General features: G+C 37.7%; 1 protein-coding gene across 5 annotated transcripts in view; it reads left to right on the forward strand.

Moving 5' to 3' along the window:
• The first annotated feature begins 1509 nt into the window (after nucleotides 1-1509).
• Nucleotides 1510-13879, forward strand: part of LOC124145359 (Bardet-Biedl syndrome 5 protein homolog) — a 31048-nt gene continuing 18678 nt past the window's right edge. The window contains exons 1-4 of one of the 5 annotated variants that reach the window (XM_048390122.1): nucleotides 1510-1642; nucleotides 2253-2322; nucleotides 12958-13136; nucleotides 13729-13815. In XM_048390122.1, the coding sequence (XP_048246079.1) occupies nucleotides 13803-13815 (13 nt within the window). In that variant the 5' untranslated portion in view covers nucleotides 1510-1642; nucleotides 2253-2322; nucleotides 12958-13136; nucleotides 13729-13802. Of the gene's footprint in view, nucleotides 1643-2252; nucleotides 2323-10747; nucleotides 10885-12957; nucleotides 13137-13728; nucleotides 13816-13879 lie in introns of those variants that run through there. The other 4 variants (XM_048390124.1, XM_048390125.1, XM_048390123.1 and 1 more) reach the window with 4 other exon arrangements.

Genomic DNA, 13879 nt, shown 5'->3' on the forward strand with positions numbered 1-13879 from the left:
ACTGTTCTAAAATCATGCTAGAATCTATGAATGTATTCCCGAAAGGAAAACTATCCTAAATGTAATGTGGAACACCGAAAATATGTACGTAGAATTTTATTGCTTATATATACCCTATCATATTCAGCAACGCGGGGATGTTATTTTGAAACACGTTTTGTCAAGCCCATTTTCGCGCACCTGTTGTTGAGGGTGATCTTGCTGATCGACGATATCCATAGACGTATTACGTGGGATACACTTGTTGTAGTGAAACTTATCAGCATGTACAACGCAGAAATATGAATCATGTCCCATTTATATTCACAACATTGAATGGTGATTCTTAAATATCAACAGAAGTTCAAATAAAAGATACCGAGAAACTTGCATGTGGCATGTTGATTTATCGTCTACCGTTTCCGGGTCACGGGAGCATGCAAGGTCAAACGGATTAACTAATACGCGAATTATATCGTCAAAGTCACATTTTTATTTCATGTTAGTGGCGATTACTGATACTGTGTATCGACTTATGTTTTTGCTGTATGTGATAGGCGAACTATTTCAAAATTTACTGTAATTGTTTTGTTTCGAAAGCTTATCAGCAGACTACCCCTGTCTGTGACATCACATCCGGTGACCTGTGCACTTATTGAAATAGTGCTGTCAGAATTCACGATCTTTATTTTCATTTTTCTCTCGTCATATTTATTGGAATATGACGAATAAAACATTCTTCGATTGAGAAGATCGTCAACTTTCGCCAAGTTATATTTATAAAGGCAATGTAAACTTTGTTGATATTAAAATAGCAATAAGTTATGCGGAGGTCGGGCGAAACGCGCCATGTTTGATTTTAGGACGTCTGCTCGCATCATGACACGGGTTGTTTATTTTTGTATATCGTAAATATTCAACCAAAACGCTTGAAATTAGGATTAGTGAATATTTATAAGTCATTAATTGTTTCCTGCAAATTTTATAACATGACACGTCAGATTAACCCGAATATTCGTATTTCTGCAACCGACATGATGACCTCGAAAATTAAGTTATTTTTCTGTTTAACGTTCAGATAACAAATTCACTGAAATGGTTCCTAATTTACCATCGCGCTGTTATTTGCTGATAAAAAAAACCGGAATCTTTACTCAATTAAAATTAAGATATCGGAGATATGATTATTGAAATCAATTTGCACAAATGTTACGATATTAGAGGGTTCCTAGCATGAAATGCAAACCACCTTCAATAACGCAATTCAGGTAAGTTCAAGAAAATTTACAAATTTTGTGTTCGCTTTGGTCTTAACCTTGGTATGATTGAAAACATCGGGATATTTTTATATAGAACTGTGTAGTTTTCTATCAGGAATAAATGTGCAAAATATTTCTTCAATTGGCCCTTGTTTAATGAGGCACCGACTGTTTGAAATCACCCACCCTCTTTAGAGCGCCTTATGCTAAAATTAATCCAGCAGGCAGGGGTAAGAAGTGTGAAAATAATTCAGCAGGCTAAAGGTTAAGAATTGCAGGTATATCATTTCCTATTTGAACTGATGAATGTATTTTTTTCTATCAACAGGTTTGGTCATTTTGAAACAGACTATAATTATGAGGACACAGAAGGTTTCAGAGTTGAGTCTATTATTATCTCCATAGTAAGTTTCAGTCTTATATAATTAAGGGTAGATATGAAGGGCTACCACATTATCACATGGCCTGATATAATCAACGCCAATTGGATCATTCAAACTCTTGTTCTCTTTCTTAATTCAAATTTGCACTTCACGTTCACCCTTTGCACCAGCATGACTGTAATAGATTGGAGTCATAAAGAGTTGTAAGTACCTCAGAGGTTAGTTTAATCTTTTACATTGGTTTATAAATGTGCACAGTTTTTAGTTATATTTGTATTGTTGGTGTATAAATATAACCAGTAAATTCATCCGTAACAATGGTAAACCTAAGTGTAAATAATTCTTTAGTCAGGTTTTAGTGCATTTCGGAGTATAGAATTTAATATAAAACTATCAAATAACTCTTCTAATTCATTCAAGTATTTATATTTTCCCTATGAGTGAATTATTGCATGTTTGAGCGTCTGACTGACTAATTTCATATATGATAGGAAGAATAGTGTATATGTGAATGTTAGTACGAATGTGGTTTTAGCCTAGGCTGTTTTGATGTGTTCCATGCATTAGTAATGATAATAGATATGTTGATTTGTATTTACTGTAAAATTAATGTTAAATATTGTTTACACAGATTTTAGGTACGCTTGGTACTTCTGGCTTGGCGGAGATAACGTCGTGATCCCCGTAGTGCCATACACCGGGTAGGAACAATGTTACTTTGTATTCATGTTTATGTGATACTGAGAATCACATCTATTTCATCTGAAATGCGTTTCGCATAAAGACGTCTGTGTCTGTACCATATATATTTCATGTGAATGTATGAGTTAATCAAGGAGTTATCGCCCCTTGTTGTTAATTGTCATATAATCTGTCATTCATGTTTCACCTTATTTGTGTAATGGACTGTGTTTAAGTCTCAAGTACATTGTATGACGTTGTATTTAGTGAAAGATATATTGTTTCAGGGTGTGTTATCAGACACCGGAAATAAAACGTTCTCACACTGTTTTCAGTGTCTTGGACCAGAGACCATATAATAGATCTCTGCTTGGACCTTTTGTTTACCTCCACACTACATCGGTCACATACGTACCCATAGATGGGTGCAACCGTCGTTTGTTTCTTCACATGGGAAATCAAAGAAAGTACCAACCTGCTTGATAGTTTTGCCATTAACCAACAGCAATAGATATGCAACACAATTGACTCACATTGCCCTCAATATCTCATCAAACACAATACAAAATAACACTGCTGTATAATTAAAAGAAACGAAATTGCACACAATATATTCCAAAATTATTTATTGCTGAAAGTAGTGACATGTATTAACATCCAACAATCCGATTATACTGAACACATCGAGGAATCTTCAGGTCATATATGACCAATTGTTGTATATGTTTATCATTCAAATGCAAAGGATAGTATTGTAACATTCTCATGATAGAGTCGGAATGGTTCAATCGACATTGCTTTTAGCAGAATTTTTTTATTGAATATGGAAAATGTTTTGTCACTTTTACATAAACGTGAGAGACAAATCAAGAAGGTGCGGTTGGGTTCGAAGATGACAATGTTCGATTCCCCAAATGGGTACAATATGTGAAACCCATTTCTGGTGTCCCTGCCGTGATATTGCTGGAATGATGCTAAAAGCTGCGTAAAACCATATTCACTCCCTCACTTACATCTGCACGGGTTTTTCGTACTGGTAATGTTCGTATGCTGCATGCGCTTTTAAATATAGCCACTCGCAGTTACCTAACTTCGTGATTCAATGTAAAGCGGCGAGGACTATGGTCTTTTCCCACACAATCCGAAATCCGTTATTGTATGGTGTAATCTACATACTGTGAAATAGGATGTCCGATTCTCTAAAGGACCGCCTCCGTAGTCAAGTGGTAGAACGTCCGCTTGGAGAGCGGAAGGTCCGGGGTTGGATCCCCGGCCGCGTCATACCACAGACGTTAAAAGATGGTACTTGTTGTTACACTGTCTGACGCTCGGCATTAAGGTGATCGGCTCGGAGTCAGTATACTGTGCCTGAGTGGGGTATTCACGTTAAACTACGACTCGGTATCTCAGTGTGAAAGCACTATAAATTGGCATCAGTCCTGACTAGTACACGCAGCCTCTCACACACACACACACACACACACACACACACACACACACACACACACACACACACACTCACAAGTATCATTATAGATAAAGTAGAAAATAGGTTTTACCTCTCAGTCAAAAAAAATGATTAAGTGTATTAATTTTGCAAAATTGAAAGTTAAAACTATATTCCTCAAACGAGATACCAAACATCAGTGAATTTCAGTCTGTAATATTCAATTATTCATCAAATGTTCATCTCTGAGCTGCAACTATAATAGATTCATATCTGTTCATGAAATCAGATATCTTCAGAGGCAAAACTTGCAAAGTGATATTAAGTAGCACATATATGACTCAAATAAGATGTATAATACATAATGCCTCTGTTTACACTGATCTAACGCAATTCCCCGGACTGGTTGTTGCCTTTGTTCTTGTTTTTTCCCCCGCGAGTACCCTGATGATACAGAACGCAACTGAGCGTGACCAGAGACTGGGCTACCGTCTGCAAGGACAGCTAAATAAACTTGGAGGCTGGAGGCAATATTTGTTTTACGCATTTTTGCATAAACACTGATTGGTTAACTGTGATCTGTAAAGATTTCGACAAAAGGCGCATGTTAATTAATTTCTTCAGCCTAAACAAACAGACAAAAAGAACGGCGGAGCTCATCGGATGTCGTCATTTGGAAATACCCCAGATGGTTATAGTTTAATACTAAAAAAGTATCCATGCAGTGAAAGCATTTTCGGATTTCGGATTGCGTCGACAATACGATTGCTTCTCCCTTGTTGTCATCCACGTTTTCTCGTATAACCCTACACTTGTGTATTTGTCGTCATTCACTTGATGCTCAGTTAATGAATTTATTACAGGTACAATTAGTGGTAGCACCACTTAGATTACCTGACAAAGGTTCCCATTTGGCTTTTATTGTGTCTGGGGTAATTATTCAATCTAAATCCAGGTTTGAAGTGAGGTGAAATGTGTGTTATGTAATATGCACGTGGCAGACCAGCAAGAGGTGAATGATCAGTTGATTTACTTTTTTTTGAAAATCAACGGATCGTTCCTAGTCATCAAAGGATTAACAGAAAATACGTTGATTGATTAATCACTGTTATCTTGCACAGTGGATATGTCAAAAGTGAGTGTTTACATGTCTAGGTTTACTAAAACAAAGTGAATACACTCATATCATGGCGTGAAGTGCCGATGTAAAAACAACATACTTTGTTCAAAGGGTTAACTGATAATACGTTGATTGATTGATCATTGTTATCTATCACTCAATGGATTTTTTAGGAACCGTGGACGTTATGAAAATAGTTGTCACGTGGGCTTTCTCAGCCGACCCTTGAGACTTGACACCTATGTGAAACACCTGAAACAATCCAAGTGATGAGTTGAGAAACGAACACGGGTTATAATATCCCGAAACGATATATATCTTTTAAAATATTTGATTGTTACAGAGACACGTGACATCGAATTAGTTTCTTTGAACAGCTGCAGACGAGTGGGATATTGTTCCTTTGTGTGGATATTCACGGATACATTCATCGAACAAGGAAGCTGCCTAAAAATTATACACATAAATTTGGTAGGTTGTAATTATGGTATTTGCATTTTGTTTTCCTTCATTTGAACCGATTCGTTCTTGTTTCTCTTCGTCTTGGTTGGGAAATTCTTCAATGCGCGATAGACGTTGTTTTCACAGGTCTTTTCCTTTGTAAGCGTGTATATGTTACCGTCAATTTGTAAAATGTAATTCTCTCAGGCAAGTTATAAAATGTGTCATTTTGACTAAACAATCTGTTCAGATTGATTAAGACGATCAAAAGAGCCTACAAACATCACAACAGATTATTATGTATGATTAGAAGCCAAACAACATAGAAATGTACTTTTCAACGTAACATTTTCAGCCTCTTGGTGATGACATTAAACATCCAAATGTTTGGAATTCGTTATCATAATAATACAGATGGAAATGTTTTTCAGTCACTTTGTAAAATAACTGAATATTTAGACGTTTAATAAATTTGAAATTGTAACACATTTTGACAGTAAAGAAATATACACACTATAAAAAAGGCAATGCCCAGGTGAAATATTTACTTTGTGTTGCAAGTCAAAATAGTTTAAATGAAAATCGCACAATAACCAAGCAAGTGACTTATCAAAACTTCGTCACCATCACTGATGCTACCCACAAAGATAAATTTCCTTATTATCTCGAAAACTGTATCTCATTTTGTTGATCAATGTGACCATACGCCCTTATTTCTACCCATAAAAGTGACTAATGCGCTTACGAATTGCGCAGCAGAGGTCGCGAACTAGTCTAGATTTCTGCTATACATCCGGGTACTCACTGGGAAAAAACAATAACAAAGGCAACAACCAGTCCCGGGTAATTGCGTTAGATCAGTGCCCCTTTAATATTGATTATAATATAAAATAATTTATATTTATTTCAACATTATATTAACTCAAAGGTGCTTCCATTGGCATTCTAACCGTGAAGATCCGGGTTAGAACAGATCCTCAGCAACTGAAGAGACGAGAGTGCTTGTCGTAAGAGGCGACCAACAGGATCGAGTGGTCAGACTCGCTGACTTGCTTGATGCATGTCATCGTATCCCAATTGCGTGTATCGATGCTCATGATATCGATCATTGGATTTTCTCGTGGGGTATTCATGTTAAACTGCGGCATGCTATCTCAGTGTGCTAGCACTATAAATCGGCACCAGTCAGGACCAGGACAAGTAGCCACACCCATACACGTGAATGCACGTCGCTTTATAAGTGCAATAATCTTGAACGCGACATTAAACCCTATTTCACTTCACCTCGCCCCTAAACAGAACTGAACGGTTACCCATGTACCCGAGTACGAGTAGAGAACGATAACAACTTGAGTCGTAAATTATTAACTGAGTACTCGGAGAGTTATCTCCCTTGTTCAGTTGAATTATCCCCCTTCCTTTGCAGACATGGCGGACAATTGTATGGCAATTCTTCGAAGACAAGAAAGACTATAACTATAACTTGTTCCACCCAAATGTCTTTTGAGGATGGAACTATCTCTACAACCAGGAACCACCTGTAATTGAAACGTTCAGAACTTTTATAATTATTATTTTATTGGTAGCCGCAAATTCATACAGTGCTTGACGAGTACTTACTAATGCGCACACGAGCATCGATTCTGGTACCATTTCAGCCTTTTGGGGCATGAACATGAACAGGCCCCTGGTGAACTCCATAGTCGATGAGAGTAAAATATTTCCACTTGAAAATGCTCCTCAAATTCGTACTACTTAGTGGTGGAAATGTAAAGCCGTAAAATATTTCCACTTGAAAATGCTCCTCAAATTCTTACTACTTAGTGGTGGAAATGTAAAGCAGTCAAATATTTCTACTTGAAAATGCTCCTCAAATTCGTACTACTTAGTGGTGGAAATGTAAAGCCGTAAAATATTTCCACTTGAAAATGCTCCTCAAATTCGTACTACTTAGTGGTTGAAATGTAAAGCAGTCAAATATTTCTACTTGAAAATGCTCCCCAAATTCGTACTACTTAGTGGTGGAAATGTAAAGCCGTGTAATATTTCCACTTGAAAATGCTCCTCAAATTCGTACTACTTAGTGGTGGAAATGTAAAGCAGTCAAATGTTTCCACTTGAAAATGCTCCTCAAATTCGTACTACTTAGTGGTGGAAATGTAAAGCAGTCAAATATTTCTACTTGAAAATGCTCCTTAAATTCGTACTACTTAGTGGTGGAAATGTAAAGCCGTAAAATATTTCCACTTGAAAATGCTCCTCAAATTCGTACTACTTAGTGGTTGAAATGTAAAGCAGTCAAATGTTTCCACTTGAAAATGCTCCTCAAATTCGTACTACTTAGTGGTTGAAATGTAAAGCAGTCAAATGTTTCCACTTGAAAATGCTCCTCAAATTCGTACTACTTAGTGGTGGAAATGTAAAGCAGTCAAATGTTTCCACTTGAAAATGCTCCTCAAATTCGTACCACTTAGTGGTGGAAATGTAAAGCAGTCAAATGTTTCCACTTGAAAATGCTCCTCAAATTCGTACTACTTAGTGGTGGAAATGTAAAGCAGTCAAATATTTCCACTTGAAAATGCTCCTTAAATTCGTACTACTTAGTGGTGGAAATGTAAAGCAGTCAAATATTTCCACTTGAAAATGCTCCTCAAATTCGTACTACTTAGTGGTGGAAATGTAAACAGTCAAATGTTTCCACTTGAAAATGCTCCTCAAATTCGTACTACTTAGTGGTTGAAATGTAAAGCAGTCAAATGTTTCCACTTGAAAATGCTCCTCAAATTCGTACTACTTAGCGGTGGAAATGTAAAGCCGTAAAATATTTCCACTTGAAAATGCTCCTCAAATTCGTACTACTTAGTGGTTGAAATGTAAAGTAGTCAAATATTTCCACTTGAAAATGCTCCTCAAATTCGTACTACTTAGTGGTGGAAATGTAAAGCAGTCAAATATTTCTACTTGAAAATGCTCCTCAAATTCGTACTACTTAGTGGTGGAAATGTAAAGCCGTAAAATATTTCCACTTGAAAATGCTCCTCAAATTCGTACTACTTAGTGGTTGAAATGTAAAGCAGTCAAATATTTCCACTTGAAAATGCTCCTCAAATTCGTACTACTTAGTGGTTGAAATGCAAAGCAGTCAAATGTTTCCACTTGAAAATGCTCCTCAAATTCGTACTACTTAGTGGTGGAAATGTAAAGCCGTAAAATGTTTCCACTTGAAAATGCTCCTCAAATTCGTACTACTTAGTGGTTGAAATGTAAAGCCGTGAAATGTTTCCACTTGAAAATGCTCCTCAAATCTGTCCTACTTAGTGGTTGAAATGTAAAGCAGTAAAATTATTCTCCTCAAAGATACAATTATTTTAGATCCATTTCGTAAAGATTACTAAATTTATATTGGAAGATACATATATATTTATTACATTTCACCGTGTTAATGTGTTGGTGCATCTTATCGTTTAGTTATGTTTGGTCGTAAGATGTAAGCGCACGTACTCCTTTTGTAATAAGATCTTGCTTACGAGAGTATCATTTACACATAAAATGTAACATTTCTCCTAGATTATACATTAAGTTAAGTTAATGGTTAAAATTAAGTAAGGGTTTAGTGAAAAGCGAATCGTAACATTAATAATTTGGCAGCAATAAACTACATACAATCCTTGAAAGAAAAAACTGATTACAGTTAATTTCATTGTGTATTCAAATATTCAGTATTCAGATAGTGTCTACCAACTACAATCTAGCATGTAAACACATGGAACATATGGTAATTGCGAGACTCGAGCCTCATTGGTGTTGAAAGTATCTGTGAATTCTAATCAATTTTGCTCCAGCTTCATAACAGATATTCAACATATTGCCTATGGAGGATTAACAGTTTGAAGTAGTTCGTTTTGATGACAATATTTGTTGATTCACAATTTAATTGATACTAGCGTCAACTGCCAAGCTGTATGTTGATGCTGCTGTAACGGTGCTGAATGTAACGGTGCTGCATGTAACGGTGCTGAATGTTACGGTGCTGCATGTAACGGTTCTGAATGTAACGGTGCTGAATGTAACGGTGCTGATGTAACGGTGCTGCTGTAACGGTGCTGCATGTAACGGTGCTGCTGTAACAGTGCTGAATGCAACGGTGATGAATGTAACGGTGCTGCTGTAACGGTGCTGCATTTAACGGTGATGAATGTAACGGTGCTGCATGTAACGGTGTTGAATGTAACGGTGCTGAATGTAACGATGCTGCTGTAACGGTGCTGCATGTAACGGTGCTGCATGTAACGGTGCTGCATGTAACGGTGCTGAATGTAACGGTGCTGCATGTAACGGTGCTGAATGTAACGGTGCTGCTGTAACGGTGTTGAATGCAACAGTGCTGAATGTAACGGTAGGGCTGTAACGGTGCTGCATGTAACGGTGCTGCATTTAACGGTGCTGAATGTAACGGTGCTGCATGTAACGGTGTTGAATGTAACGGTGCTGCTGTAACGGTGCTGAATGTAACGATGCTGCATGTAACGGTGCTGAATGTAACGATGCTGAATGTAACGGTGCTGCTGTAACGGTGCTGCATGTAACGGTGCTGCATGTAAAGGTAGTCATCAAGCGTACATTTCAAAACGCGTTTGGGTGTAGGCCACTGTAACACTAGCACCGGGCATTTCAATGTTTACTTAATTATTTGTTTCGGGAGTACCTTTAATCAAGACGTTATACTGATGACAGAAATACTGATGTGCAGAAAGGGAATTCCATTGTGACGCATTTGGTCAACGTGTTACTTCAGGTCTTCCAGTCTTTTAGTGTGACTCCATGACTATCTTGAATGGGTAATACTCATTCCTGGGTCTTTCTATCTAAAATGTATTGGCACACTTTCTTCGCGTATTCTAAATAAGCGAGACAAACATATTTCCATAATCATAAGAAATCCATGCTAGAAGCAGAGTTGATTGTACGAATCAGACTATATCCGGTCTTTCTTAGCTTGTGTTTATGGAGTCACTCTCAGCTGATTTACCCACCTGAACGAGAGTAATGAATGAGACCACTGAGATTGTCTCATCTGTTTCATATTAAGATCTATGCATAAAGATTCAGAGTTACAAAACACTCTCCACGAAGCTGTGTGACAAGGGGGATGACTTCAACTTTGCAGTGGTTACTTTTCCCTTTTTGTGAGCAATATTCCAGCAAATTCGGCCTCGAGGTCAGTATACTGTGTCTGAGTGGGGGATTCATGTCAAACTACAGCATGGTATCTCAGTGGGCTGGCACAAGAAAATCGGCATTAACCCGGACTAGTACAAGCAGCCATACAGCCACACAGCCACACACGCTGACGCATGCACATCGCTATATAAGTCGAATAATGTTGGACGCAAAGTTAAACCCCATATGACAAAGAAATATTTTTGTTTGTTTGTTGTTTGACGCCGCCGTTTGAGCATCGATCTACGCAACTGGGATACGATGACAAGCATCAATCGATCCCGATCCCGTTTGTCGCCTCTTATGACCGACATATTTGCCGCTGAAGATCACTCCCAACCCGGATCTTCACGGGTAAAGAATAATGAATCAGTGGTTGATAACATATGCCTCCCTTCCCGACCCAACGCATATTAAATGGTGGTTGTAAATCTCTTCAACACAACAAATTAACATCAGTCAAAAAAATCTTTGCAGATGGAGAAAACGTTTGTGTGATAGTAGTAAGATTTTACGTGGGCTTCATATTCCTCGATCCTCAAGTGTAAAATACAACTGAGAAATAATATTCGTTGTTTGTTTGTTTGTTTGTTTGTTTGTTATTTAAAGCCGCACTCCGCAATATTCCAGCTATATGACGGCGGTCTGTAAATAATAGAGTCTGGACAAGACAATCCAGTGACTGGTACCATGATCATTGATCCACACAACTGGGATCGATGATATGCATCAACCAAGTCAGCGAGCCTGACCACCCGATCCCGTTAGTCGCCTCTTACGACAAGCATAGTCGCCTTTTACGGCAAGCATGGGTTGCTGAAGACCTATTCTACCGCGGATCTTCACGGGTATGAGAAATAATATTCACTTCCATGGTAACATGTCATTTTAAGACCCAAAGGAAATGGGATATCATAATAAAATGGCTGGTATGACTAATACGATAAACCAAACCGATAATTGTCGTATCACTATCCGATAAATTCTCAGGTTTCACAATTAACATTGCACATACTGTGGATCTTTTTCACATAAAGAATAAGTTAATATCAGTACAATAAATCTTTGAAGAACCCAATCAGTGTTATGTATTATTTAAAATTTTAAATAGGAATATTTTCAATCAATCCATATACCCAAGAGTAGGTTTTTTTTCCATTTCATGTTGAGTTCACTTTTAGGTTACACCTATTTCATATTATATTTGAGAAATAAACGATGAGTGGTAAGATATCTACGCGATAAATCGCAAAGAACAATTAAGTGTGAGTGAGTGAGTATGGTTTTACGCCGCTTTTACCAATATTCCAACAATATCACGGCGGGGGACACCAGAAATGGGCTTCACGCATTATACCCATGTTGGGAATCGAACCCGGGTCTTCGGCGTGACGAGCGAACGCTTTAACCACTAGGCTACCCGACCGCCCCGAACAATTGAGAACGGAGCGTGGTTTATTTAGGAGATAAACCTACTGTGTTTTGAAATTTCATGTAGTGCCACTGTAGAGTAGATACTCTCATTCAAACATTTGAAAGCTCGCGCTAAAGCGCTCGGATTAAAATACAGATTAAAATAGTATGCCAAATCCTTGTGGTGTTAGTTGACGTAGATGGAAATGAATATCAATCCAAAAAAAAGGTTTGTAAACAGCATGTTGTTGTGAATAAAGTTTCTTCAAACACTTTTTTATGATGTTATATTTTACTTTAATTGTCGGTTGTCGGGAAGACCCGGCGTGTATTTGAGACTCAGCATAAATAGAGGAAATATCGATACGTTTTACAGTTTCTATTTGTGATCGATCGGCAACCATGTTTTATGAATCGATATGTAGGCTATTGATGCATTCATACACACGTTTTCTTTGTGTGTGAAACGGCTAAATAATTTGCAAAGGGTATTCCGAAGCAAAAAGGAAACCTCTTTCTAACCAATCAGAATCAAGCATTCTTCAATGTCATTGTAGAATTTGTGATAAAACATTGTTCTATCATGACGTCATTTCTGGAGAAGCGAACATGCGCTCGCAACTTGATGACGTCGTATGTTGGACGGCGTTATTTTTTAGATGAAACTGTCAAATGATTTAACTGGTCAACGCAGATTAACACAGTGGCCGAGCGATCGCATCCAAAAGTGGGAGAGATATAACAATCGGTATTGTGCGAAAATGTACAGATAATCGACGTGAAGATTGTGAGAATATGCTGGAAATACCGAACGTAACCCACCTGTTCGTAAAATGGACTTGTCTGAGGTCGGATTCTTCAGTGAGTCAGTATTATTATAATAGGTTAATATTCTCAGAGCTTACATAATGTTGATATCTCATATAAGAAATAAACAACGAGTGCGCCCCTCGTGGTTTATTCTCCCTGCGGTGTTTTATTGTACGATAAACAACTCCCTTTGTATATTTGTAGGAAATAAACGACGAATGGGGGTTGTTTCTCGTACACAAAAAACACGATCGCATCGAAAAGCGGGAGAGATATAACAATCGGTTTTGGGAGAAAAGCTACAGGTAATTGACGTGAGGATTGTGAAACTATGCAGGAAGTATCCACCTGTTCATAAAGTGGACTTGCCCGACATTTCCGAGGTAGGATTCGATTTAAGACTCATCATTATTAAAATAATGTTTTTAAAGCTTGTACATTTCATCATCATCCTTAAAGAGGCTGTAATTAAGATAAAAAAGACGACTCGTAGTCGTACAATAAAACACTGCAGGGAGAATAAACTTTTCGGCCCCTCATGGCCTATTCTCCCTGCAGTGTTTTATTGTACGATAAACAACGACCTCGAGTCGTTTATTTCTTAAATATATACACCCTGTCGATAGTATCCATACGCTAGTAGTATGAGCAAAAAAATTAAATAATTTGCCGATCCTCTCATTTTACATCTCTCTGAAGTAGACACGTAAGTTGTAGGATAAGGTACTCTTTAACCATACGGTTACCCAACTATTGCAATAGCCGTACCTATTCAATTTCACTAGTACCGCAATATACTTTCATTCATCCGATCTTTGGCTCGGATACGAAACCTCCCTTATATACGCGCAGAGAGAGGTATGGTAAAAAAAAAGAAGATTTTATGATAATGTCAGTGTAATGTGAACACTTATGTGTTAGTGCTATAGCATTTCTGTCCAACTCAATGCTTTTTCGCTAACACATGTGTTTCAGTTCCGTCACTGAACTGGCGTCACCTTGTTATCACGCAGACGGACACGGAAGTACATGCCCGCTGAAACTCATGCATGGCTGATTGTAGTAACTATCGGATCTGTAGTTGCTAGATTTTTGTCAAACTCGATAATACTCACGGAAATGAAAA

The sequence above is a fragment of the Haliotis rufescens genome, unplaced genomic scaffold (genome assembly GCF_023055435.1).
Source record: "Haliotis rufescens isolate VD_foot unplaced genomic scaffold, xgHalRufe1.0.p SCAF_83, whole genome shotgun sequence".
NCBI classification, from domain to species: domain Eukaryota; kingdom Metazoa; phylum Mollusca; class Gastropoda; order Lepetellida; family Haliotidae; genus Haliotis; species Haliotis rufescens.